At 43.0% G+C, this 20,417-nt stretch overlaps 1 protein-coding gene across 5 annotated transcripts in view; it reads right to left on the reverse strand.

Annotated features, from left to right (window-relative positions):
* The window catches only part of tanc2b (tetratricopeptide repeat, ankyrin repeat and coiled-coil containing 2b), a 141,995-nt gene that overhangs the window by 103,732 nt on the left and 17,846 nt on the right, over window positions 1–20,417 (reverse strand). For all 5 annotated transcript variants that reach the window (XM_071463497.1, XM_071463504.1, XM_071463506.1 and 2 more), the window contains exon 3: window positions 3,831–3,935. In XM_071463497.1, the coding sequence (XP_071319598.1) occupies window positions 3,831–3,897 (67 nt within the window). In that variant the 5' untranslated portion in view covers window positions 3,898–3,935. The remainder of the gene's footprint in view (window positions 1–3,830; window positions 3,936–20,417) is intronic.

Below are 20,417 nucleotides of genomic sequence, written 5' to 3' on the forward strand. Positions count from 1 at the left end.
CCTTGCAATCAGAGCCGCTTATCTGCGTTATTCAATTTAAAAAATGCCATTCACCAGCTTAGTAACTTGGGGCTCAAACAATTTCTCCAGTGCAGATCAAGGGACAGCTGGCTCATCTGTTGTCTTCAGATTAGCGTCCCTATTCCCCTTTGGAGCTCTGCCATTCCTGAAGGCAGAAGCTTGCTTGTAACAGCTTTAAACACAGAGGATGATCGTCTTATCTCGCAATCTTACATCTGAACCAGAGACCAATTTCAGCCGCCAGCGCGTCCATGTACAGGGGGCAGTTTTTAGAGGGACACGTCCTCTGAGCCAAGTGCTCCTCCCACAGTGGAAGCAGACGGATGTGGCTTACGAGCAATGTCCCCGTCTGTCGTAAGCTGATAAGTCAGGGTTGCTAGAACCAGTCCTTCGGATGTCCTTGGAAGGAGCAGAGCAGCTAAGTGAAAACATGTTTGTGTGTATTTATATCTGGGCGGGTCTCAGCTTCTTGACAAAAAGGTAAATCATTTGTTTAAAAAAAGGTTAAACACGGTGAAGCATGTACATGTGTGGGGAAACCGCCTGGATACAGATGTTTTAGTGGAGGAGCCAGATTGTTAAGAGCAGCGCTGGTCTGCTGGGAGGAGTGGATTCCCCGCGAAGTGACAGCAACAGATATCACAACACTGCAGGGTACTCCAGTCAGGCGCTGCTGCTCGGTCTATTCTCCACTTCACACATAAATACACAAACACACTGGAGGCAGAGGAGGTAGGTTTTGTTAGCAGCAAGTTCACTTCAGCCTTGAAGCGTCGCACTGAAGGTCATCACAATGTACATGAATGATTAAGTAGATATCTGCACGTACACTGAATTTATACAATATGAATTACTTGAAAAAAAGCAGTTCAACCAGGACCATTCAGAGTTTAACGTTCATTAATGCTGCCCACAATGAAAGATCTTTGATCTCTGTGATTATATTTTACCAATTAAATGTGTTAATGTTTAGAAAATGTCAACTGTGACCAAAAAAAAGTGTGATTTCACTGATTATTATAACTTGTAGTTGCTGTAGTAACAATAAAAATCATCTTTAATTTTGTTGATGACACATGCTCCGCGAGGGGAAGAGAGTTCAAGCAAGATAAATAATAAACCAGGAAGTCAAACTTCAAATGAGGGATTTTTTAATAAATGGTCATCATAACACTGAAAAAACTGAATACTGGGCGCTAAAGAGCAGCTATCGAACATCTTTAACTCAACATCTCAAGGTTACTGCAGAAACGCTTTTTTAATCGTCATATGACAGCCACTAAAGATACACATGGATAGCTCTGCATTTCTGCAAAGCCTACAACTATTTGGTGAAACTCACTGAATCAGTGCAACCTGGCAAAAGCCTCCCAAACCACCACAACAACAGGTTCCAAACACTGATTTTTGAACACATCCACTGAGTGGTTAAGTTGAGGGAAAAGGTAGTGATATAATATACTGTGGGATATTTCAGGCTTTAAAAAATTAATTCATCTGTGCAAATGGAGTGGGCGGCCGGATGAAAGCCCTTAGAAGGCACATTTTCACACCGCAATAAAGACTCTATCCTGGGGAGACTGTTAGGAGAGTGGAGGCTGTTACACTGACCAGGCAATAACAGGAAACTTATTACATTCAAATAAGAACGGCCGTACCGTTCCAAATATGGGCGGTCAAAGCTCTCCCAGGTGTTGCTTTTGGCCGGGATTAAACCACATCAAAGGCCCTGTTCCTGCAAGTGAGAGCTTTATGAGGCTTGAGTGACACTAATGCATGTGTACGAACAAAAGGTTTCATGTGGTTTTCCCAAGGACCTCGGAGTAACATGGCTACTACTTTTTAATATTTATTTTACCTGAGTGTGGGAAAAGGGGGGGGTGGTACCTCACAGTAATATTCCTTCGCAATAAACACACAGGTTCAAACCATTCTGCTTTTGTGCATTGTGCGAATATAATGACAGACATAACTGCTTGTATAGGTGCTCATTTGGAATGCTAGGCTAGCTGTCGCTAATATACCTTGCATAAAACTTTACCTCCAGGTTCCACAATTTTGCCGTCTACTGATAAAAGTATTTCCAAACGAGGCTTTTTAGATTGCTCAGAGTTCAACTCGTTCTCCCTGCGGCCGAGCTGTGCTGCGTGTTGTGTATTCTGGACCTACATTTCATGTTCAGTCAATGAAAGTGATGTTGTGTGACTCCTGTGCGTCATGCAGTGCATTCAGTGCAGCAGCCCGGGCCCACGCAAGAGCTCGTGAGGCAGGTGGTGACTGAAACTCTACAAAACAAGGACTCAACAGCCTCCTGTGTGCACAATCCACTGTCACAACAATTCCATTTTTAGTTTGTACATGTGTCTCCCAACAGCCCACATTCACATATAAAAAAATTATAACTACTTTGTCTGCCAACAGTAGGCACGACCTTTGTAAATTTAATTCAAGACTTTTTTTGATGCCTTTTCAAGACTTTTCAAGTCCTGCGGATAGCCTGCGTACGGTAACATGCATGATAAAAACATGTTTAAATACAAGAAGAACAAAAATGTAGGGTTAGATCTTGAAAGCTTTATCTGTTGAGCGGTTTGAGGTTCACTCAAACTGCAAAAGGTGCCTTACAGTGAAAGCTTCCCTCCACTGAAACAGCTGCAGGAAGTGTTGCGTTAGCCTTGCAAACTCAGCATGGTTCTTATCTGTGCGACGAAGGAAAGAACAGGAACGGAGCGAAACTAACCTCCAGTGAACCACCTCCACTACTGAGCTGATGTCAAGAGAGCTTGGCTGAGTGAGGAATCATCAAGTTGTGGCTGTTCAAGGCTAAATGATCAAGGGCTGCTCAGTAATCTGCTGTAAATGAATAATGGAAAAATCTTCATAGTACAGCATGACGGTCGTGCTGCAAGTGCAACTGGAAAATCCGTGTTAAAGGTATAAGATGTAACTTTTACGCATTAAAATGTCCACAAAAAACTAGACCTGTGTTACATATTTTGTTAGATGTGACCTTACATTACATTACCCAAATGTTTCCAGCATTTTCCAAAACTAGAGAAATCTGAGATTTTAATCAAGGTAACAGTCTGTTTCATTTGGTTGCCTGTCAGTGGCGTCATATCCCCCTTTGCGCATGCGTCAGCCTTGTGGTTGTCTGTCGGATGCTCAAAATTGCCTTTGCATCCAGATTTAAGCCATATTTTTACAACACGCTTTTTAGATTTTGGTTGTTTTTAAGCTGATTAAGGATTTTAGTCATCAGACGTCTGGAGCTTAAGTTATCAGAGAAACAAGCTGAGCAAACGTTAGTGGCCGCTTGGCCCCCAGCCCAACCGAGACATCTTGTGTACGCCACCAAACAGTGTCGAAGAAACACTGTCTTTTAACATAAAATTGCTTAATTCAGTGTTTTTACTGGATTAAATCTCCTGGTACCTCTGTACCTCCAAGATTAATCCTTAGTGGCTGATAACAACAACTCCCATGATTCCACACTACTTCACAATGTCACCAAACTTCTCTTTTGTTATTGTTCTGATTGAGAGACTCCTAGCGGTAGAAAATTTCATACTGTGCCTTTAAGTTCTCCCTACAGGAGGCACAGCTAATCCAGCAGCAGAAGTTTGAGCCTATTTTAAGCAGCAAACAGGTCTGAGGGGGTCGTCAGGAGTCACAGATTACTCTTAACAACCAGAATACATTTCATCTTCTGCTTCCTAAAATACAACCACAGGAACTAGTGAACACCTTCTGTGTGCTGACAGGCAGATGCGTCATTGTTTGTGGCTGGCATGAGAAGACAGACTCACCACTGCTGCGACTCTTGCGGTTGGCCTTCCCCCCCGTCAGCAGCATCTTCAAGCTGTTCCTGAACATGACTGTAGCAGATGCCCTGGACCAGACTACAGAAAAATCTGTCAGGGAATGAAAAGACAATACATATTAATATTTCTGAGAGAGCACTAGTGGTATGACCAGCTGTCTGCGGTGAGATCTTACATTATTAGCAACTAGATTCTTTAGATAAAAGCATTATGAGGGATATCAGAGCAATTCAACAAGAGTAGATTGTCAAGACAGGAGAGGAGAAAGAGCTTTCATGGGAAATAAATGGGAAGTCATGTGTCCGGAAACAATGAAATGGGGGAAATCTGATTCATTTACAGCAAAATACAGGGAAGTACCAGAGTTTGGTCGAAGAGAGCAACTGGGGTTCAGTGTCTTGCTCAAAGACGCTGACAGTGTGGACAAAAGAAGTGAAGGATCAAACCTTCAACCCTGCAATTAAAGCTCCATCCACTCCACCTTCTGAGCCATAGCCAACCTGCTCCATACTAAAGTATCACTGATACAGTATATAGTTATTAACCGGGTTGCTTATCGATCATTTAAGTCATCAATCCAAGAAGCTTCCATCAAAATGTACACTGGGTAATGATAAAAGACAGAAGATGCCCGTAAACCAAATTCATTAAGCAGTTCTGCTATCTACATGCATAGTGATGTAAAGCTTTGATGTGGAGGAGCATTAAAAAAAAAAAAAAAGCTTATCCAGTAGCTGCACGACGACTTTCCTTGAAAGCACTAACAGGAGAAGAAGAAACTAACAGCTATCACTAACGTCAGCACAGTTGGTCTCATATCATTGGTCGTTTGCGGCCAATTTTATGTGCTAACAATGATAAAAGAAAAACTAAAGCATATGCTGTACAGTATTGTAAGACTATAGAGGATGGGGGCTGGGGGGTTCAGTACAAAACAGGGGTTACACAGCTAATTCCTGCCCCACTGCCCCCACCCCAGACATACTGCCCCCACCCCAGACATACATCTCTCTGCTGTGAGTAGTAAAAAGCAAGGCAGCAGATGTTCTCCATTAGGTGGGAGTGACTCTGCAAAGCCCCACGGAAAAGCTCCAGCTGAGGAGCCGGCTTTGGACCCAAACAACAACAATAATAATAATTAAAAAAAAAAAAAAGTGGATAACATGGAAAAGCTCTCAAAAACACCCTCATCCCCCTCCCCCAACCTACTTAACCAATGTTTTTCACAATCCTCCCCCCCGACCTTGAGAGGGGGTCTAAAAGGCTTCCGGGATCATAATAGTACAGACAGTGCGAGGGACACTGGGGAAATGGCAATGACAGTGAGACAATGGATGATATTATGGTCAGGTGGGATGAACCAGAGCCATACACATGTCTGTTTGTATTTACTGATTCATTTAGGATCTTCTTCTTCTTCTTTGTATTTTTGAGAAGTCCCACTTAATGATTTAAGACCAAATGCACCAATTGTGTGAGTGCAGATTATCTTCAATTTTTGATGAGATTGGACCTCTCACTCCCCCAACAACTCCAGCCCCGAACAACTTTTGGTTTCATAGCTTTGATCTCATCAGGATGTGTCCGGCAGGCTTTTTTTTTTTTTTTTTGGAAAATGAAGTTGTTTACAGTAAAGTCTCAACAAGATTGAAAACTTCCCAGGTAGCTACCAGCTGTCCATTTTGAGTTTAGCTCAAGTGCAAAAAGGAAAAAAAAAAGAACAGAGTAAGAACTGAAAGAGAAAGTCAATTTGAACAACAACAAAAACTATACCACGAGAAAATTGGGGGACGCGGTCAGCAGCAGCCAGAATGAGACCAGACACAGGCTCATATCACTTCAGATGCTTTCTGGAAATGACTGTGTGTTTGTTGTTGTTGTTGTTTTGAGAGACTGTGTGCGGTGATACTCTAACCCTTTCTCACCATTAATGATCTCCTGAATGTGTTATTCTAATATTGTATTATTTCTTTGCAAAATGTTGATGGAGTTGGGAAGCGGAGACAACCAGACGCTGTGTGACTGCAGCCGTTTTTACTCGCTGGTCACTGTGTTAGATTAGATTATGTTAGATTAGGTGAAACAGTCGTGAATTCTTCCCACACATTCACACATTCGGCTCCGGCAGAGATCTATGCAGTTGTCAAACCAGGTGAGAGAAGAGGAGGAAAAAAAAATCTGATGTGTTAGTGTCTCTGTCAGGATGTTAAGAGACATCAGATGTGGACTGCTATGACGCACTAGTACATGCAACACGTTTTTTTACAACACGCCCCACATCTGTCGGCAATTTTCAGGCCCGTGTCGTGAAATCTAATCTTGGAATCAACCACAACATAACCCACAAAATCTAATGAATTGATTATTCCTCACTCCCTCTTATCAAGATTTAACTGGTTATATTACTATATAATATTATACAGCTTATATAGCTCAAGTATATTTAGCTATATATGTATATATGTATCTTATACACTCACATTCACTGCTTACTGTAGATAACACAGACCAGCAATTCTACTGTTCATTGTGTACATATCATAATAATTCATAGCTACTTCACATTTTGTATTTCACTCTATTTGTCTTGTATATGGGACAGTTACATCCACTCTTTCTATCACAACCCACTGGTCTATGTTCATGATGTACATTAATTTTTTTAAATTTTTATATGCACAACTACACTACATTCATGTCACTGTATACTAACTGTAAACTGATTTGTTTAACCATGTTAAAACAAACAAACATGAATCATAGCAGAGTATTTTTACATAGTTTAAAACATGTCTGGAGAGGAACTTAGGTTTATGGCATTTTTACTGTTGATGTAGATTCATTCTTACAAGCGAAGTCTGTATCCCAGGGTAATAATTTAGCGGGATCATTGACAGTAAATATGAATATTTTTGACCTCATATGCCAAGCAGTGCAGTGTCGCCCGGCCATTGTGACGGGTTCCTCTAAATAAAAAATGAGCCCTGATGTGACTGAGCGTAGGTCTTCAAGGACAGGCTGACATTTTTCTCTGTAATGCTCGGCCCGGACCCTGGTGCAACTATTCTCTGGTAATATGAAGAGAGCCCTGAGAGTGTGTGAGATTGTATTAAGAGCCTCCTACAGGGTTGTCTGTTATAAATGTGTTATCAGCACCTGATATGATTGTCTTGGGAAATGAGCTGAGGCAGTGAATTAACTCATGCTACAGGCACATACTGTAGACCTCCAAAGAACATGAAATTTCTCCAACTTGGTGTTTTTTTTTCTTTTTACTTTTTGCCATAATTATGTGTACTAAATTACATGTGACACAAAGGGTAGAAAATGTTATAATTTTACAATCATAGAATGAGGCAGCAACATGGCCTCTTGTCTCTTTTTAACAAAGGTTTACTGATGAAATATCATCCTGCAAATGTTAAAGGTTAATCTCCCACTGGATTCCCACTGGCGTTGAGTGTGACAGCAATTGTATGATACTGGAATAATTGACTTTAAGAAATTATTTGGTCATGTTAGACCAAATGCTTAAAGGGTGGAAATAATGGGGTTAGTAGCACCGCTGCCGCCTCAGAGTATTTTTCCTTTTTTTTCCTTTTTATTTGTGCCACCTTTGCAATTTTCAGGACTGTAAAATGTATCTGCATGACAGTTTTAGTGCTTCAGTCAACCTCAGTTGTATTAATCAGGTCCCCCGAGCTGTGGGAATGAACTAGTTAAAAGGCAGCTTAATCACAGCAATCATTCCAGCTGCTCTATGATACAGTGACACAGGCGATCTTTACACCTACCAGAGGGATGGATGAAAAGCATTAGTCACATCAAAAGCAGCAGTTCTAGTTCAAGGTAGCTGAGCAGTGACACATGGCATGAATGGCGACATCGTGATGTGGGCTGACAGGAATGATCCAGATTTTTTTTTTTTTTTAACAATCCGCTCTTACTTATTAAGAGCTGATTTTACACTGTTAATCACCATCGACAAAGAATTATGTATATTTTCCTTAGAATAACACTTTTAATCCTCACACATCTCCTAACAGATCTTAATGAGACGATAATGTCCCGTAGCTTGAATAAACACTCCAGGAATGAGGGGTGGTTTTATCATGTAGAGCCACGTAAGCCCTTCCCTCTGTCTGAGATCCATTCATTGGTATGAATCATGTGCTTCCCCGTGACAAGATGTAGACAGCGGTAAGAGAGTGTAAGGTGGCAGTGGGTCAAGTCTATTGGCATGCGCGCTCATCTCCAGAGGTACGAGCCAACGGCTGCGTGAGGGCATCTACGCAAGAATCCGTGCGACTCACCGCAACGTCACCTCAGCATAAAATATGAGCAGGGAGCAGCTTATTATGTCTGGTCTGGTTAGCCGACAGGCCAGAAGGTATTCTGTGATTATCATACTAAATCAAAATCTTAAAAAGCCATGACTCAGTAAGTACACACTGTAGCTTCATGTCAGTGCAGCTGAGAGGACGAGGGATGAAATACCGAGGGCTTCACAGTCTCGCCCAATAAATCTGTGCCCGCATGTAGAGCAGTGAGCTAACCAGGCAAGGCTACTGCAGTTTACTCACTGCTAGAGCAGAAAATAGAGAGAGAGATACTGCTGTCTGTTTCGAGAGGAGGCAATCAATGCTTGAAATCTTAAGAGGACGGGATACTGAGTAGGCAAGTTAAGCACGCACACATACGGACACGCAGGTCGCCACGGAGAGAGACAGGCACGCAAACAGAAATGTACTCGTATGCACAGCTGAGGCAATGTCTCATCTGAGGGTGTGAGCATACACATCTCTCATTCCCACTCTCTCTGACCCTGTGTACCGGCCTTTGTGAAGGAAAGCCAAGAAGCAGCATGCTCTCACAGATAATGTGCGTAAGCGGATGCAGCCCATCTCAGGCTCTTCCACAGCTCAGCTCATAATGCTCCTCCAGCGTGTTCAAAAACCACTTAAAGGCACATTCACCGGCCCGGCATGACAAGCCACTTTCATCTGCTCTGGTCACCCCGGGCACACTTGTTTGTTCTGATGAAAAATAAAAACAGACGCAGCTTGGTTGATTGGTAAGCATGGCTCGAGAAAGGCTGGATTGACATTAAAAAAAAAAAAAAAAAAAAAGGTCTACAATTTGCCTTTTTGAGCTTGACGGCCACCTGTGTGAAAGGCTTTAAACTGGGTTCTGATTTACCAGCTTTAGCCATTAAATATGTAGCTTTAGCTGTAGGCTTTGCTGGAAGAACTGCTTCGTCATGGCATAATGTTGAGAAACCTGAGTTATGATTAAAGGATTATAGCTTAGTTCTCTTCATACTGCAGGCCTCCTGTAGAATGAATTAAATTTTTAAACACTAAAGCCTCATCTAAAATTTAAACACACAAATAAAAATCCAACTGGTAGCAGGTGCAGACGCCGCCCCCCCCCCCCCCCCCCCCCCGCCCCCCCGAGTCTAAGCCTGGACTGAGAACCGCCATAATACTCCATTAATTACAAAGCTTATTTACAATCAATAAAGTATCCTTTAATGGGGCCAGCCATGGCAAAGGCCAGTGTTGCAGGGCATGCAATAGGATTTATCTCATATTACCCCTGGGCTTCAAATTAAAACTCATCTGAGAGGAAACCACACAGACACAATCAAAGAATTAGAGAGAATGCACGTTTCCCATGGGAGTGCTGTTCCTGTGATTACCTACAGCACAGACGTTACAGCAGTCGCAAAGCAGAGAGAGGGTTTCAGCTGAGATGGAGCAAAAACAGGGCACAAATCAAGATAGTAAATAACAACAGACAGCACTGTCATTTAAGTCAAACTGAGTCATCCACAACCCATTGATTTCCTCCATTTGTTTCTGTACACATTCTTGCTGTCAGGGTTCAGGGAGTGGGCCTGCTCATTAAACCAAAACCCTGCATCTCTGAACACAGCAGCGAAAATAGTCATGCTTAAAAACTAAAAGCAGGACTCAGGCCGGAGGCTAATTCAGTCAGAGCCTCCTCCCTCATCTCGCCAGCAGTAGACACCCCGCAGCATCAGACAGGGATAAATCACACTCCCATCTCCAGTTTGAGGATGGCCAGGGGAGCAGAGCTCCATAAATCACACTGATATCAATAAGAGGAAGTGTCAGGGCCCGGCTCACAAGGTGAGAGTTGCGCAGGGTAATGCAGAAACCTCTTACAGTTTGCTGGTAACAAAGTTTTATTCCTTCCCTGCGGTAGATTATTTATTAATCTAGATTAATGCCCCCGCACTCGTTGCTTTGCAGGGCAAGGTGGTGATACCCATATCACCATGCACCACACAACGGTACGATCAGTCACACACGAGACAGCCGGTCCCAGGGTGGCCAGGATCGCTGTCCTCAGCTCTTTATTACGAGTTCTTCATGGGAGATAAAGCATGTTCAAAAAACATACTTCAAAACACAGAGCCTACCAAAGAAGTTTAACTTTTGCAAGAATGGGAATGTGCTTCAGCTTTTGACATTGTGACAACAGCTATAAGAAAAACACCTGTTATAAAAGACTGAATCTCTAATAGTAATAGAGTTGCAAAGTTGATGGACCTTCTGGCTCTGGAGGTTTTTTTCCTGACAGAAAATTCCTATTTAAATATATTGTTTTAAATTTATCCTCGCACACTGCAGGGCTCCACCGGTCTGATGAAGAGCAGGGGTGCTCAAAACGTCACAGTTTTTTGTTTTTTTTTGGTGTAGTAAATAAGTGAAAATTGGAGCCTTGCTGTGCATAAGCCATTTCTCTGTCGTTGTTCGTTCGTTCGTTTTTCAGCCCCAGCACCTTCCCCGTTTTGGGCTTGAATGCACGTGTGCACCTCCAGTTTAAAGATAACCTCAAAATTATGCCAGGATCACTTAATGACATCAACTTCTGAGAAATCACCTCTCTAAATGCTACAATCCCTATGAACCTCAGCCACAGTTGTTATGGAGAAGAAGCCAGCACAAGGTCCGAATGAGAGATCTACCAAATTCGGAACGTGTGGGAACCAAGAACCACACAACAATAACAATTAATCTAAAACTGACCCAGAAACTCACTTTATCTTAAGCTAAGCAATTGGATAATTTTACTAAAATACACTTTGGAAATTGACGTTAACTCAGATCATGTGTGCTGTCACAAACTGGAAACTAGTTCCCGCTCTGCTCTCCACTGATTCATGATTTAAATCTTACTGTCAGGACACCATCTGTGACCTCAACCCCTCAGGGCTCAATGCTAAAGAGCAAAGTCAACATTTGGGACAAGTTTCAGGTTCCCAAGAGCCCCTGAACGTGACATGTTCCATGATTGACGACTGCTTATCTGATCTTTAAGAAAATGGCCCATCAAGCTGTGGGTCTGAGCAGGTTTCTTCTCCTTGCAGGTTTTCTAGTAAGGTCCATGCTGCTCAGGCAAAGACACAGCACACTGACATGGCCCACATATAGCCAAGTGAATTATTACGTGCTTTGGTTGTGTCATCTCCCCGTGGGGAAACAGAAGTCCTCCTACACAGGCCAACTGGCACGCAGTTTCATTACCAAATCTATGCCCAGTTTAAACCAGCTTAGACCTCTCTCACCCTCTCGTTCAAATCTATTCAAAGGAAGCGGCTGAAATAGCATGTCAACCTTTATCAGACTCAAAGAGAGCCAAATGAAGGAGGACATAATTCATTGTCTTTATTTCCCCCCAGTTTGTTCTGGAGGATGTCTCGGCAAGACCAAATAATGGGATGAAATACTGTGAGCCATGTGGGCAGGTGTAGAAAATTCCCCTCGCCAGATCGAGGACGGAAAGAAATCATTTAAATGCATAAAACCTATTTATTCTCTCAGAGCTGCATGACCACTGTTTTTTTTTTTTTTAAGTTCAGCTGCATGTCTTCTTCGTAATCTCTTCAGAGGCAGACAGTGCAGAAGCAGGGGTTTGTCAGTGATTAATGAAAAAGCACCCCCCCCCCCCCGCAGACATCAAAAAGACAACAGCAGCAGAACTCTGATTTTAATATCTTGTGAATGTGCTACTTTACTGCTCCCTCGCTCTCCTTTGGTTGCTGCTGTGAACAATAACCCGGCACTGTGTGGATGAGCAGCAGTGAATGTGCGGTGTAAAGTTAACCATGCTTTGCACACAGAGGAGGGAGGAGAAACACAATCGAGGGCAAATGAGCTGCTCAGCATCTTCCAAACTGTGACGTTTAAGTACCGGGACAGCCCCACTGATACAGCATCACCTTCAGTAAATCCCACAAGGTTAGGACATAATGAAGCATCCTTAAAAGTTTACCATTTACCAACAAATGAATCTAAATGACGACACTAAAGGTCAAACACTGTGTTAAATATTGGATTCCACAAGAGAGAAGCATGCTTAAGTGAGACAGTTCGATTAATCCCGCTGACTGCTGCCTCCAGTCCTCCCTCCACTCCCCATCTTCATCACTGCCTCTTCATTCACAGTCCTCACTGCTACACCTGCTGGCCGTTTGGAAGTGCTGCTGCACCATCCGCATTGACACGCTGAGCAGAGGTGCCAGGAGATGTATTAATGAAAAGATAAATCTAAACCTACTCTAAATCATAGCCTTTCATCTTCACTGCTGACATATGACACTGATCTGTCCATCACCTAGTCTGTCCAATGCACAGAAAATTTTGTTCTGCATAAATCCTCCCAGAGGCTCCCATTTGTATGCCTCTACCGTCCTGATCCTGCTCAAACAAATAGAGCCGAGCTTCAGGAAGAAGAATGGTTCGATGTTTGACAGGCAGCTTAAAGGGGCAAATACAGTCATGACATGAGGAGGGAAGGTCATTCTGCAGAAGCCCGCTAACGGCAGGTAATCAACATCGGCAGAAGCCGACATTTGCATTGAGATAGAGGCATTTAAAATCAGTTGGTGTCTCTGGTCTGGGCAGACGCTGAGATTGAATTTTTGGAATTAAACAGGCTGGGGTCCTGCAGCATCTACTGGTGTCATTCACTCCTCATTTACTTGTTTATCGTGTCTTAAATTTATGTCAGACTGAGATCTCCTGGTGTACTGCAAGTGGCATTTTATGGGTGCAGTCTGGGATTTTATTTGCTGTAATCACACTCTGTGAGACAATAAGGTAACAAGGGGATGGGGGGGGGGTTGGATTCCACGAAAACAGGCATCTTAAACTGAACTGCAGTGTCTAGACAGAGGTATTTATCCCTCATGCTCAATCACAGTGAATGCATTTGAGCTGAATTTGACACTGATCAATAGAAAAGGTCGATCTGTACAAAATTCTTACCCACCACTGCAGAGACTCTGCATTTGACTCATGGTACTCTGGGCTGTGTTTGTCAGAAGACATAAACAACTGGTCATGTGCATCAGTGGGAAGCCAGCAGGGGATCACATCCCATCCTGTAGAGCTGACTCCTACAGGTTGGTCAGGGTGCCTGCACAGAGGCTGGTGGGACTTACAACAGATGGCATGAAGCTGCCAGTGCAGCTCATCACTGGCACGTGAAAAAAGACGCGGCTGGTGACAACGTGTAACATCAGGAGCCCCACCGTACTCCAGCCCTACTGTATCTGCACCTAAAGGTGGGTCCTTTCTGACCTAATCTTGAAACCCTGTCTTGAAAAAGTCTAGTGTTCAGACCTACATCATTTAATTTTTGCGCTTATATGTCATCTATTCCTATATTTATGAATTTAATTAAATTACTAGTCAATTAAGTTTCATATCCACAGTGATCTGGTGTTGTAAAAGAATAAAACATAAAAAGCTGCAAATACCTTTTAAAGGCTCCAAATTGAAGCTAAAATGGCTGTGATAAGTTCTCATAACATCCCCACACATCTTGTCCTGGCTCAGCTGTCACATGGATCCAGTGCCAGCCTGGAGCTGGTTTCACACTGAATTGTAAGTGCCACTCCTTCCCTGTGCGCTGTCAGTTCTCTCTGCCCGAAATAACTAGCCCTCAGATGGTCCCTAAATGGGTTGATCTGGCCACTTCAAGGGAATAACTAAACAACCAACTAGCACAAGCTGCCACTGGCTCTTCTTTAAGTTGATGTGCGCATCCAAGTTAAATTCATTTCCTTAAAATGCCTGACCACACGTTCCTCAGCCAGAGGCCTGCTGAGGGCTTGTAGTAACTTTGTATCTCTGAGCAGCAGAGCCAGATAGAGTGTAGGACTTCGTTGCCTGGGGCTATTGTGTATTAAGTGCAGCTGGGTGGTTGATAGGCTTAACGTGGCTTCTAAGTGAAAGAAAACCATGGGGGGACTCTGGGGTTGGCTCCCTTTGTGAATCGTCAGTTTCGAAAGTCTTCATCTGAAATTAACTTAAATCAAAGTGTAGTAGAGGAGACACACTGCAGCTGTGCGGAATAACGTCTCACCCTTCATATGGACACATGCAGCTGAAAAGCATTACAAACCACAAGTCAAAGCTTCAGCCATCATTTTAAAAAAATGCTAGGCGCACCACTTTGACTTGCAAAGCTCAGCTGCTTCGACTTGCATTGCTGCTTGCGGCTACAAAATAAGTGTCAGAGTCGTATATTTTCTAATGTTGCACTGCAGCAATGCAACTATTCAATTATAGCTCACTATGAAACAAAATGACATACTGTTGTTTGTTTTTTTTGTTTTTTTGTATTTCAAGTCAGATTCACCAACAGTTGGATGTTTACACTTGCTGTGTGCAAGAAATACAAGACCAGATTCACCTCAAATTTAAACTTTGGAAGTAGAAGATACTGCATGGTTAAAGGTCCCATATTATATAAAGTGAGATTTCAATGTGTTTTTTGATTACAAATCAGGTCTAGGTTCTATATTAATACTGTGAAAGTATCAAAGCCTCAGTCCACAGAGAAATGCACACAACCTATATTCAGAAGCTGAGCCTTAAAACAAGCCGTCAGGACTTCTGTATCTTTGTGATGTCACAACAAAACAGTGACCATTTTCAGCCATACCCCAAGCCCCGCCCACCTGGATCCACCATCCAATCTTGCAGGATTTGGTTTCTCTGAGTGTTTATCTGAAATCTACTATATTTTCATTCAACCCCCTCAGAAAATAAGCCAATCAGAAGCGAGACTTGGAGACTCTCCAGTTATGGCAAATAAACTATACTTAAGGTAGGGCTAAGGTTAGGCAACTGAAACACTTGGTAAAGGTCACAGTTACTAAAAATGAGAATTTGATTACAGCTCTGTGACAGAATGCGAACTGTTGTTTCCTGCACTGAAGTCATTAGCGCTTCAGTCCTATCCACTCTGTAATTTTTGCCTCGCTACATAAAGGGCACAGTACTTCATTCAGTTGCATGGGGCATGAATCACAAGGTGCTATATCGTCTGAAATGGATGGAAATTCTTTAGGCTGCCGAGCTGATGTACTTACATCTCGTCTCTTTATCGAGGTATTAAATTTTTCATTTTTCATTTCACTGTGGTGTGAGACAACAGAAGCAAAAATAATTATCTCTGACTGTCAGTCAGGTGAAGGTGAAAGAACCAATGACGATGAGGTTATGTGTTTATACTTTCTATTTCTGACATCTGCAGATAGTGCCGGTGATGTCACAAAAAACCCACAAAGAGTCCATGTGCCCAGCGCATCCCAAAGGTATGGGCAGAGAGTCCTCAGACATTCAGAGGGTGGGTACGGTTTCAAAGCCACGAGACAAGAACAGAACAGATCAATAAAGTATCAGCATCCGACCAAACAGGAGGAGAAACAGAAGGAAAGAAGCGAGTAGCTTAGGTGTGCCCATAATGACATCTGCTGCCAGCCAAATGAGTTTCTGCCCTCAACTGTGCCTGCCCACACTTAAATAAGACAGAAAAACAGGTCCAATTGTCAAAAGTGATTGTTGACAGCGGCTCCGGTTTCGTTCACGTCTGGGGAAATAAATCTGTGAATTACACTGGCGTTGATATAAGCACCAAAGCATAGGCACACTCACTGAGAGAGGAGACGAATCTATTTCTCGATGAATTATGCATTGTTCCAGCCCTGTGTTTCCATGTGCACCAGCATCGTGCTCAAACTCACTCTGTGAAGAACTTCTTTGTCCACTGTGAATTAGCAGCACCTCTCTAATCTCCTTTCATCTCATCCACAGACAGTTTCTGCGGGAGATAAGTGTGTAAGCCTTTAGCATGCAAATGACTTAATTTAAGAGTGGAGAAGAGGGGCTGACAGGTTCCAGGGATGTGCTGCACTACTGTTTTTTTATGTAATCACTCTTGCTTGTGGAAAGCAAAAAAAAAAAAAGGATTTGAATTCTACAACCAACTGCAGTTTTGTCATTAGAAATGTGATGCCTATCTTAAATTTATTTTTTGCCCTTACATATATCTCAAGATTCAGAGATGTGCTTTCCTTTATTCCTCCAGACTCACTATTTACTCCACAGCCAGCAATACAACACCACAAAGAAGAAACACGTTAGTGGGCCTCACAAGGACAATGATACCTTCAGGGTTGCTATTTGTGACTATGAATCTGGATGTTAGAAGACGGTACAAAGGATAGGAGGGAGCGTGGGCGGGAGAGAGAGAGAGAGAGAGAGAAAACATCTTAAATTACTTGCTCTTCCAGTTCAGCCCACCACCAGATTGCTGTCAGGCTGGACCGACGTTTGATTGAAAGCGCAGACAAGACCACGGGAAAATCCGAGACCCAATTAGCGCGTTAGCTGGCGACTGACCTCTGATGGCGATTTGATGACCACCAATAAATGTCCGTTACAACTGCAGCCACCGTTTGAGCCGTTTGTCAATCAAACGGGGCTCAGGCACAGAGTGACGGAGCTGCAGTTTACTCCCACACTCACGTAACACCATGAGCTCGGCTTGGAAGAAGTTAGTTAAGTCTGAAGATTCAGACTAAGATGAAGTCTCGGGCTGGCAGTCATCCATGCCATTTCCACTTCAGCTGCAAAGCATTTTAGTGGCTTGTAATTGAGAGATATTAATCATGACTCATTTCATTAAATGACTTTGATTGCTTTCATGTCACATTGCAATTATTTGTCTAGTGTTATTATGACTAATCCAAAGTGTTGGGTTGATGAGGCTCTGTTGTGAAAATTAATGATCTATACATACAAGAAAGGGCATCTTCATTCTGTCTAGTCCTTATTAATTTCACTTAAAGAAGGCAGAGGATTCTTAATAAGAGTACAGCGTCCTCCTCTGGGAGATAATGTCTGCAGAACATCAGTCACATACAGCAGCAGCCGCTATGTGTCTTCAAGGAGGCACGTGTCTGTCTGTGTGTGTGTGTGTGTGTGTGTGTGTGTGCGTGCGCGCCTGAAATGTCCTCACACACGAGCTGAAGACATGTGAACCTGCGAATCAGACAGAAGATGATTAAGGTGGCGAATAGAGGCTGCACTCCTCTGCCTGAAACGGCAGGTAATGCAGGTGAGGGTGCAGAGATATTATGTTGATGGAAACACGCGGGGTCACCTCCAGTCCTTCCTTCTTCGCTGAAGGTCACTCGCCGACAGATGAGTGCGCCTTTCATCGGGCCTTCTGCCACGCACATTAGCAGGCTGAGCGAGGCCTTGCCAACATCAGCAAAAGAAACAGACGAGGTTCTATTGCCCTCTTGAGATAGAAAGAGTCAGCTTTATACACACTGTCTGCACTGAGTGTAACTAGTGAAAAAAAACAAAAAAAACGTGACTGTAGGGAGGGACTGTGGAATAAGTGAAGGAGAAATAACTTTCTAAAAGTCCATCAATGGCCCTGTTGGATCGAACTAAAGCCTGCATATTTCATTAATTACAGCCAAGAGCAGACAACACCAGGGAATAAATAGTGGAGTTTATACTGGAGGTCAGCTGCAGGTGACATAAAATTGCCACCATCTATTTGTTATGCCTGTCAGTTTTGGTTGCACTCATCAGCAGGTGCATAAACCCATAATCATGAATACATTTCATATCACTTGTTCTCAACAACATTGAAAAACACAAATCTATGGGGTGTCCTTCACAAAGAAATACCAATAATATCTTTGAAACTTGTCTACAGAAGATCAGGATAAAAAGGTAGCCACATAATCTTACTTAAACCAATTAAAATGAGAAAAAAGTCACGTTGTAGGCTCCAGGTTTGGTTTCATTACTGAACTTTATAGAGGCCCTGGGAGGCCCAGGAGAGAGAACACCCTCATAATGGACCCCAAAGTCTGGCTTGGCCCACTAAACAAAATCATTCCTTTTTATCACCATCATCGTCGTTACTATCGACATCAGGTGATCATCTGCTTTATTGTGTCTCTTTATTTGTTGTTTTTGTCCAAACCATTGCTGCGTTACCATACTCCAATATTAAAATTCCACCAAATCTTCCCCTGGGCAGTGAGGACTGACCTGAAATAAACTGAACTGAAAGGCCAATCTACACCTTGTGACTGTGTTCAAGAGGGACCACCCACAAATTCACTGCGGCTTTACAAAATGATTTGCTCTCCTACAAAGCACGCTTGCTGCCAACTCTTTTTGTTTTTTTTTAATGTATTAGATTCTGGGGGAGGGGGAGGCAGCTGTTAGCTGGGCCCAGCTGTCAATGAGGGCTGGCAGAGATGAGAGGGGAGGAGCTGATTTTCAACAAACCTGTGCATACACAGTCCCAATGGAGCATCACTTTAAAGAATTCCCTCAAAAGCCCAGATGATAACTTGATGTCTCTGTTTACCTCTGCATCTGCTGCATATCTACAATCCCATGCAGACATTAATTACGCTAAATACTGTGATAGAGATGCGGAAAACATGATTGACTTGGCAGAATCAGGCTCCACATGAAATGTCTTATTGGTTTCCTGCTCATTCAGTCGGGTAATCTAAGAAACACCCACAAGATGTTGTGGTCATGTTGCATTATGTCCAAACACAGTTCGACAAATTGCACAGGACATAGTGAGGTGGGGTTTTTGAGTGGAGTAGTGGAAAAGAAGTCCTGATTTTGACAGAATGGAAATTAATTCACTACAATTTTGCTGGGCTGTATCTTCTACCCCCACGATTATTATGCATGAAATCAAACAAGAAAGAAAAAAATGTAAAAGAGGTTGTGGTACAGCTCAGTCTAGACTACAATACAGATTCTCTATTCATGCTGTTCATCCTGTGTTATTTCTCAAACCATACATTAGCACAGACTGCTTTCAGTCCCCTTCAGTTCCTGTGTTGGAGCCTGGCTAGTATAGCGTGGACAGGAAGCCGGGCACCATTATGCTTTACGAGCCTTTGTAGTTGTGCAAATGGGCTGGTGTGTTCTAGCATGTGGCATGCTTGTGCCCCTGTTGTGTCTCCAGTATCATACAGGGGTGACACATGGGCAAAACTCTCAGCCACAGAAACCTAAGCTAGATTCCTGGTATGGTGATCTCTGGATTAGTCATCCATTCCTGTTACCGCTGTTGGCAGTTTAGTGGGAAGCCAGTGAGGGATTGTGCTCTTTTCACTGCACTTACGACTCCCTCTGTGTGCTGGGATCCGAGGTGAATAGCATGAATTTCCTGGACGACCTGAAAAGAAGTGGCTGGTGACAGTGTCATGTTCATCTTGGGGACAACCAACCAACCAACCAGCCAACTAGTGCTTTTAACTCCTGATGTTCTCTGTCACGTCTTAGACACGCCGCCGCTTTAAAACAAATGCTCTACAGTGTCTGCTGGCTTGTACGCTGATAGCCTTAATTGTTGTGCAGCTTGTTAAAACATTTCACGCTGGTAGCTTTGAAGCTGGACACATTGGTTCGCTCTGGACTCAGTGGCTTCAGATGGGAGGCAGCTGCATTGGCTTTAAGCAGAGAATTGCTCATTCAGGGCGAAATATGGAAAGTTGCACATGAAAGAGCTTCAAGAGGCTTTTTATGCCATTTGCTCTATGAGGAATTCTGAATTTGTACAGTCAATAGAGCCATGCATCTTTTTTTCCCAGCCAGAGTGCAAATGACAGGAGCTGCAACGGGCAGGCTGCTGGTGTGTCGAAGGATAAGAATTGTCATTGACAATATCTGCAATTTTAAGAACATGTTGCACCTCATTATTTTGCCATTGCTAATGTTTTCAGTCATTCAGTCATGAGTGAATTCATTCAATCACCTTTCAGAAAAACCAAAGCTTGTAAAGCTAAAAGCCTTCAATTTAACTACAGACTTCAACTGTCCATCTTAAGTGGAGCCCAAAACTGAAAACCCACACATACATGACCATTCCCATACACTGAGCATGTGCGAGCCGGTGTAAACAGGAAGCAGATTGTCCGCTCTGCAGTTGATTAGTTGCACAAAAAACTACAAAGGAGGAACAGCAAAGGCAGATGTAGTGTATTTAACTGCACAACAGCTGCTTGCAAAGACAACAAGGTCGGTAACACTTGTGATTTGTTATTCGTGTTGCTTTCACTACTGGTAGTCAAGGCTGATAAGACCCAGTCAGGGAGCAACCATCGGCGTCTATGTCATCATTTCCAAAGGTCTCTGGTTTCTGCCTCTCCGGACTGCAATGCAACCCACGAGTTTTCAAACTAAAATATTT

This window comes from Trachinotus anak, unplaced genomic scaffold (genome assembly GCF_046630095.1).
Source record: "Trachinotus anak isolate AG129_WGS33_773 ecotype Australia unplaced genomic scaffold, CSIRO_AGI_Tana_v1 ptg000025l, whole genome shotgun sequence".
Taxonomy (NCBI): Eukaryota; Metazoa; Chordata; class Actinopteri; order Carangiformes; family Carangidae; genus Trachinotus; species Trachinotus anak.